The following is an 8,788-nucleotide window of genomic DNA, read 5'->3' on the forward strand; positions in this document are numbered from 1 at the left end:
GACGTCATGTATTTTAGCTATCCGCCATCTTGAATTATCACCTTAAATGTCTTAAGGTAGCAGAACACAGTTTTTCGCCTATGGGGAATTACATGGTTAAGGACCCCAAAGTGAGGTGGTTCGACGACTCAAAAAATATATCAGGGTGCAAAAGTAATTAACAAGAATTCGATATGTTGGAGTTGAGGGTATAATCTACACCTCACAACACATGTGAAAATGAGATGAAGTTTGCCTGCTCGTTTTCCCAGAAAGAACACTTTGAAGTGACCCCCAGCGGAGGTCACCATACAGCCGACACACGGAAGTAGCGGGAACCGGATTCGTGCGCGAAATTCTACCCAGCCAAACAAACATCGTAACCCAACTCATACAGCCTCAAAACTTACGTATCCCTCTACTATTCACCACAGTTTCCGACTCGCTGACGCGCACAGAAAAAATTCAATGGCCTTTCAAGAACTGCGACGACCTATTTTGTGCCCGATCTACTTATGTCCACGGGGGTCGCCCATAAATCCTGTGTTATGCGACCTTAAGATATTTTTTTTAACATATAACCCTAAAATCCCATGAAAAAGGATTAAAAACGTTCACATGAATGTTTTTGTAAGAAAAAAAGGTGATGATGATATTGTCGGCCATCTTAGATTTTAACCAATTACGTCATCAATTAATATAATTTATAAAAATTTTGTTAGAAATGTCACACTAAGATATGTTAGATATTGAAGATATATGAAAACAAGTGTAGATTCAGCAAATAATTCGAAAAATACCTTTGTTTAAACCAAAATTATTACGTCATTGTCAGAAATCAAAATGCGGACAATGTCATTAGCGCCGGTAAAATCGGGTTATTTTTACTTATTCAAAACTAATTTTCTTTTGTTTACAAAATACATTCTTATGAACGTCTTTTCTTTCTATTGGGTATTGGGGTACTGTGTACAAAAAACGTATTTGAGAAAATTCAAGATCGCCGATTCAAGATGACGGACACAAGACGTCATTTTCCGACGTCATATTGGCGTCAATACCGTCGTAATTGGCAACAGAAGACTTGACAGCCTTGAAAATCAATGACACTCTTTTTAGTTAACGTTTAGTTTAATACCTTAAAGTATAACGGAGAATCCCTATTTAGATAGTTTTAGCAAAATAAAAATGCATCTTGATGTCAAAATTGCGTCATATTATGTCATACCGAGATCGAACTTGCAGAAAAAAAAAACGAGTACTATGTACAGTGTAGTTGAATGTAGTAGATATACCATTCGGACTTCTGTGACTATTAAACACAACTTGTTATATGGACACCAAATTTTTTAACAATTCTGAAGACGTAATATCTGAAGACCTAAAGAAAATCGACACTTATTATACAATATGACGTAATTATGACGTCACCATTTTCACTATATTGGCTGGAACCATAGAAAATGGTATTCCCAGATAACTTCAAGCTATGCTAAAATAACTATAACAGCAAATGCAAATAAAAAAATTACAAACTCTTCATACGACTTGTAATGCCTAAAGCAACATCATTGACATCAAAATGATGTTGTGAAATGACGTCATGCTTCTAATATACCAGTTGGGCTCAGTCATGATATATCCACAACATTGAATTTTTGAAAATACATTTTTTTCAGCAAATAAACGCAAAAGACAATGGAGATAGACTAAAAACGTTCATTAAAACGATGACAAAAATAAAAAAATAGGTAGTTGCGAATTCTAAGGGATAATAAGCTAGTTAATAATAGGGTCCACCATCTTAGATTTTGGCCGATTACGTCATCATAGGAGCATAATTTATTCATATCTAATTGTGAAATATATTGTAGAGAAGATAAGACTTTATAAATGTAAGAATGTAGCAGTATGTATCATCTGATACGTTGTTAAGAAAACTTAGAGACACAGGAAACTGGATGCGTGAATTTATGATGCTAAAAAGGGCTATAGGCTATGTACATCTGGATAGATGAGGACGATTATTCGGACAGCGAAACATTATGTAACATTTATGAATATTAATGGTTTAATCCCTGTATAGTTTCAATGGATATACTTACCAGTCAGTCTGGAAAATGTTTTAATACCTTCTGCTCAATTCCAATGGGACACTTTATTCCCCAATTTGATATGGAGTAAGATATGGAAAGCACAAACGTTTGATATTAAGGACAATAACCTTAGTGAATTTAATTTTAAAATTCTACACAAGATTCTGCCATGTAAACTTTTACTTCATAGATGGAAAATAATAGACACTACAGGAAATATTTACAGACCCACATGTGAAATATGTAACACGGAAGAAAACTACATCCACATGTTCATTAAGTGTAACCGGCTACAAGGGTACTGGGAGAGAATTAAGGAACGAATCTTTGTTTTAGATATGGATATAAGCACAGAATTCATTTTACTCGATGATAATTCAAATCTGTACATTACTCTAGCAAAGTATGCAATATTCCTGTCATGGTCTAGATATAAAGATAATCCTTTGTTACTTCAAAGACACAACATCCTACAGTTGTTCAATGCACTATGTGATTCGGTAATTCCAGTCAATACATAGATCATAGCAAAATGTGTATTAATGAGGATATTTTGATGATGTTATACATGTTTGGCATTTTGTACACTTAATTATCGCTGATTGAATAAAATCAATTGGAAAAAAAGAATGTAGCCGTAATACAGCAAGTAAACATTAAAGATAAAGTGAAGTTAATGATTGTCGCCCAAAATGTCTGTCAACAAACGGTTAACAGGGCAACGAGAAGAATGGAAAATTGTCCAAGCTTCTTAAAACTGTTACCAACTAAATTTTAGGAAAACTCACAAAACTTGTTGGCTCTAGCGAAAGCCGTTCTGACGATATGTGACATGAAGGTTGGCCTCAAAAGCCCCACCCCCGGTCTGAATAGGGTTAAGGTCTGTTGTCTTCAAAATCAATCTAGGCTAGCAAACGATAATTCACATTTGCATAATTTTTGCAGGAGCATTGCATACCAAGACATTCAAACCAGAGAAGCCGAATAAAAGAAACGTTACCTGTACTGAGTAGACACTTTGTGATCAAGACTCTCTGGCAGCAGCTCATAGATGCCATCCAAGACCTTGGCGAAGTTCCCTCCCTGCAAAATGCCATTGTTTCAATTTGACATCTTTTAAAACGTCTAACTACTTAGTTTGTCCTATACACATTGAGGTTTCGGGTCACACAGTCTCGTTGCAAGGCATTCACACTCTGGCTACTATTACTGCACACATTTACCAATTTAGATGAGCCTTTATAAACAACATTGATAGCATGGATGAAAAAACAAACAAACTCATAATTATTATTCATATCCAGCGGTGGTGGAGCAGACGACCGCACATCTCATCCAAGTTTGTCGACACTGCGGCTATGTCAGCAATAGATATCCTTATGAAGATAAATATTGCATCAAATAGAGCGGTAGAAAATTAGAGAGAAGTACTTTAAGATCCAAATCTTTGGCTATGCTATTTGAAGTTTCATTACTCACAACCACGTGTATTTCAATGGCCGGTGTTTTAATGATCGTCTGTTAATTTTTGTTGTCTTCTACATGTCATTAATGACTGGTTCACTTTTCATTGCAGCCATAGTTCTTATGAGTCACGACGCGGATCCAGACGCAACGTGCTGTCACAAATAGACCTTGTAAATTAAGAAAAAGAATATGTTAAAGAAGATGTCAATTACATCTTACGAATGCGGCCTAAAGGATTTGTACAGTCAAACCTGATCAAGACGACCACACGAGGGACCGGACAAAAGCGGTCGTGTGGAAATGCGGTCGGTTTGAAGAGTATAAACTTACAATAGTATAGTTTAAACGAAATTTCCTCCCATAAGTAGACTGCCCCACTGACTCCCAATGAACCACGTGCACCCACGTGCATCCGCTGCGATCTTCATTTTTTTTTAACGCAAACTGGTAGATTTCTGCACAAAATCACTTTAGTTATCATCGAAAATCGGTGGCACGTCAAACATGAAAATGGCGCGGTCGTCATGGGCAGTGATGCGTTTCTGTGCGATCCAAATATTTGGCGATCGCGGTGGCATCGGCCAGGCGGTCGTCTTAATACCCCCTTCACATTAGGCGCGATTCGATCGGAAGACTAGTTTACGAGCTCTGAATGACATTTTCGTGAGTAAGACGTCCGGTGTTCTCACGATCATCTTGCGATTTTTAGGGATCGCCGGCAATTTTCAGAAGTCTTACTACGGTCGCGGTGCAGCGAAACATGTTCTTAACATAAGCGACAAGTCGCAGCAGATCTCCCAGATCGCAGAGCTCGTTACCGAGTCGCAGATCGTGTGTGCAAATCGTGCGTACCTCGCAAGTGTATCGGTCAATAATCTTGCGTCAATCCAACGATTGAAGACCGATAGGCGAGCACAGACATAGTTATTAATCATCGAGCGCTAATCGGATGGCGAACGCCCGTTAGTCGGGCGACGTTTGGGCGACGTTCAGCCGACTTCAAATTCTTAACAAATATTTAATTTCTGGGAATGTGAGGGTAATTCTAACATTGTGGTCCCTGTGGCAGTATGTAGGCTGGCTTTGTGACACACTTTCCTTTCTTGTGTCATTTCTAGTATGCCCGTGCATTCTATTGATTGGTTAAAAAGATTCCGACAACAAAATAAGCAACATTTATTGATCTCTTGCCTTTTTTGAGGAACGTTTTGTGTTCCCTTGTCCGCGTGCAAGAGGTCATGGGAGGTTCATTATCATAGATTTATTCATCGTGGATCGCACGAGGCTCGCTTATATGTGAGGGGAACATATTTTGGGCGAAAAATACGCAAGACCATCTTAAGATCTTAAAGTCAGCCGACCTTCCTGCGATCGCGAAGTACGTCCGAAGATCGTATATAATGTGAGGCGGGTATAAAAAAAGCTCAATATTTACGTCGCTCAATGCTTGCGTCAATGGGGAAATGTTCGGGACAGAGGAAAAAGCGGTTGTAATGGCGAAGTGGTCGCTAAGAAGAGGTGGTCGCTTGGACAGGTTTGGCTGTATGTCTGTATGCCATTTTTTAAACCGTCACTGTTTGAAAAATATTGTAGTTATTTTGTCATCCAGCCTTCGTACGGAATTGAAGACGCACCTTGTTTGAATGAGTGAAAACCTGAGATTCCTGCAGCCCCTCCCACATCTCCCTTAGGGCCTGAATGGTTGCTTCCTTCACCTCTTGTCTCTCGTTAGATGGTACCAGGTCCCACTTGTTGCAGACAAAGATAGCTTTCCTGAGGTCGAACTGTTCCAGCTCAGACCGCGCACCATGGTCCCTGCACTTCATAAGCAGACGTCCGAACTAGATGCATAGGTGTAATCGAAAAGTACCTATTAGTAAATATTTTACCGTATTGATACGGCACATTAGAATTCTATGTAATTCATGCAAGTTAAAGATTACCAATGCATGTGATATGTGCAGAAAATTCAACATTGCAACTCGAATCTTTAAATTTACCCTAGTACGATATCTTTCCTTTAAAAAGCTTTAGGGAAAATCCAACCCTGCTAACGCTAACTTGCTCTATCTCCGAGAATCTCTACCAACATGAACAAAACTTTTTTTCGGTACTAGTACTAGTAGGTAATATTTTGTGCGTAGGCCTGAATTGAAAAATCAATGAAACGATTTTTCACCCTGTCCTGTTGTACTCCGCCGGCCCTGTAACTGTCGATGATGTAGATGAACGCAAAGGCTGATGGGATATACCCCGCTATGATGTCGTCCATCGCGTCGCTCTCGCCGACTCCCGGGCTGTCCACGATCGTTACGCCTCCCTGCGGAACCAACATGTATTACATAATTTTGGACCATCCAGCCCTCATGCCTGCTTCATTATGCATATGCCCATACATGCCCGGGAGTTAAAGAAGGCATATACGCTCTACGGCCAACCCTAAATAACGGTCATTTACTACCTGTCTACAACATTGGAACCAATTTGAAAACAGACTTCCAATATCAAAATATTTGAATGGCCCGTTTATACCCAAAGATAGGCTCGCACTCTGAAATATATATTCAAGTCTGTATGCAGTACGTCTGGAATTTTTAGGTTTCTCAAGTTGCTGGAAATAATAGTAGAATGCAAGAAGAGTGAGCTCGTCGCAAACCATACTCCCCGGCCAGCTAATTCATTCGGCATGATGTGTCTATACTAATCCATAAGAGCCTTATGCGCAATATATATATATATATATATGCGGACTTACAGTCAAATAGTCAGTATAAGGGCGTACGTATATCAAGACAGACGCAAACAACGACTAATTACAATCCCTCTTTTTTTCAAATATAGCATTTTGCAAATCTTTATAGCTTAAGATAGCAATCACACGAAACAGGATTACCTTTAGAAAAGGAAGAGGCCAGAAGATCTCAATTTTCTTGGCCGGGGGTTCGGTTTGCCTTTGTGTTCCCCTCAGGTGGATGTAGCGCGCCAGCTGCTCCGTACACTCTTTACGGTTCTCACTCAGAGTGAGAGTGAGCTGATGTTGCCCCGTTTCTGTGTCTGGCTCGCTAAGATGAACCAGCGCCCTTTTGGTCACTCCGTACTTTACCTCACAAATGATAGAGGTGCTGCTCATGTGAGCTACGGGCAAGATGTCGTCTCCAAGTAGCAGGTTTAGGAGGGTGCTCTTTCCAGCAGACGTTTCTCCTAGGTCAAATGATAGTAGCATCAGCACAAAACATCTAAGTTGCTAAAAGAAATGAATGCAAGCTAGTATGTAACTAGTGACTCACCGGAAATGTCGACCGAATCAGTTGGTCTTCTTGCGCTGTCAAATTAAAACACACAGACCAGAACAGAACAGACAGGTGTGACGTCAGCACTGAGTCAAAAACTTTCGAAAGTCCGTATCGGCTTATCGGTTGAAAAAAAGGTCGGTGTGCCGTAATGTAATGAACCTCTTTTACTCCTCACATCTCAGAACACATCAGCTTTCTATCAACCGGGGAGTAGCGCAATACCGGCTAACTTACGACAATCGACCTATTGCTGACGCCACACTGCATAAAAATCACGTGACAAAATCATTGGGTCAAATAACGGGGACGACGAGTGAATCGGTCGAAAACTCCGGTGAGTTGGCGAACAGTTTATTTGTCATCATAATGATAATCGTGATGCTAGCAATAATGATAACAATGACGATGAAAAAGACTGACGGCGAAGATGATGGTGTTATAACTAATTCTGAGGCAAATTGATAATTATTATACATTGATGATAATACGGGTAGTTGTCATCACGATGTTACTAATAATATGAAACACATGATATCATTTTTTTCTTGAATAACGAATACAGGGTACAGAGGTGATGCACTCAGGCAATCTCTGATATCAATATCCACACTTTTGGCAAGTTAATGAGAATGTAAAAGACTTTATATATAGTATACAACAACAAGAAGTAACACACCATTGAAGTTTGGCAGTCCTATTAGGATTCGAAATTCATAACAGGGTTATGACTCTATAACTGTAAGTTACTCATCAAGTAGCTGGATATAATTTGAAGACGGTCAGGCGTTCCAGATAGCATCCGCTATCTTTCGTCCGTGACACTGAATAAATCTAGATGAAACTGCTTTCTATACCCTTGATATGAATGCAAAAGAGCTGAAGGCAATTTTGAACTTTCCGGTACTTGGGACATAGCGCACAACCCCCACCCTTACCTGTAACGAAATGAACAGGAGCTAATTCACTCATTTGTATCGAAGTTTGTCTTTTTTTAGCTTTGTCTTATCTTGTTTCCTATTGGACTTTCGAAATTGCCTTCAACGCTTTTGCATTCATAGTTAAGGTATTATAAAATAACCAGTGTCTTAGACGAAAGAAAGTAAATACTATCTGAAACGTTTGACCTATCCAAAATGATACCCTGGAGTTGCTTGAGTATACATGACTATTGTATCATGTATGGTGTTGAAATTCTGTACGTGTGTTCAAAGGAGACTTGCAAGAAGCTTCCTTCAAATCTTCTGAAACAAAACTCTCAAAGTTTCCTCACCTGCCACAAGAATTGGGCAGTCATCCTTTTCAAGGTGTTCTTGAACCTCTTCGAAGATTTCCATGACGTCGTCACGTCTAAAGCGAATCGCAAGCTTCTCTTTTTCGCTCTGGTCCAGGCAAGGTAGATAGGCTATAGTATTCCGGCAGAGCTGCAGAAGAAGTTCCCGCTTGGTGTTGTAACGCTCGGCTATGTCTGCCATCATCTCAGCAACCTATGAGATACGTACAACATTACGTACGTACCGTACTATACTAGTGATTCCTTCCTTCAGGAAGAAGATTATGCGCGCTCTCTCTCCCACGAACACGCATTGCTACATACGCACACACACAAACACAAATACGCGCGCTAACACACACACGCACAAACACACACACACACACACACACACACACACACACACACATGCACATGCTATAAGCAAAACAATAAATCGTTACCGCAATTTGTCAACGTCAAAATTTTCTTAGTTAGCGTAGACTAACCTGTTCCGGACTAGTTGCTTTTTCGCCCTCTTTCCTGAGTGGAAGGGCCTTTTGTTTAAGTACTGCGCGGGCTTGGTCCACATCAAGATCTTCTAGTCCATTCACGCCCAACTCCTCTAGAAGTTTTAAGACCCTGAAAGGCTTCATGGCGTCTATATCATCTTCTGTGAGGTCTTGTGGTTGGTTGCTGGCCAT

General features: G+C 39.9%; 1 protein-coding gene across 1 annotated transcript; it reads right to left on the bottom strand.

Moving 5' to 3' along the window:
- Nucleotides 1-3,071: 3,071 nt before the first annotated feature.
- On the bottom strand, nt 3,072-8,788 carry LOC118410530 (bacterial dynamin-like protein). The gene is made up of 6 exons (XM_035812287.1): nt 8,594-8,788; nt 8,106-8,319; nt 6,436-6,743; nt 5,722-5,862; nt 5,177-5,383; nt 3,072-3,158 (listed from the first exon to the last, which is right to left on the bottom strand). Exons 1-6 carry the CDS (start codon nt 8,786-8,788, stop codon nt 3,072-3,074), a joined length of 1,152 nt encoding a protein of 383 aa, XP_035668180.1.

Source organism: Branchiostoma floridae, chromosome 2 (assembly GCF_000003815.2).
Source record: "Branchiostoma floridae strain S238N-H82 chromosome 2, Bfl_VNyyK, whole genome shotgun sequence".
Classification (NCBI taxonomy): Eukaryota; Metazoa; Chordata; class Leptocardii; order Amphioxiformes; family Branchiostomatidae; genus Branchiostoma; species Branchiostoma floridae.

Coding starts and splice junctions, on each gene's coding strand:
- LOC118410530 (XM_035812287.1), bottom strand. CDS start 8,788: ATGGCCAGCAACCAACCACAAGACCTCACAGAAGATGATATAGACGCC. Junction 6,744..8,105: donor CTGCCCAATTCTTGTGGCAG/GTGAGGAAACTT, acceptor CATTTGACCTAG/GAGAAACGTCTGCTGGAAAG. Junction 5,863..6,435: donor GGCCTCTTCCTTTTCTAAAG/GTAATCCTGTTT, acceptor TTGGTTCCGCAG/GGAGGCGTAACGATCGTGGA.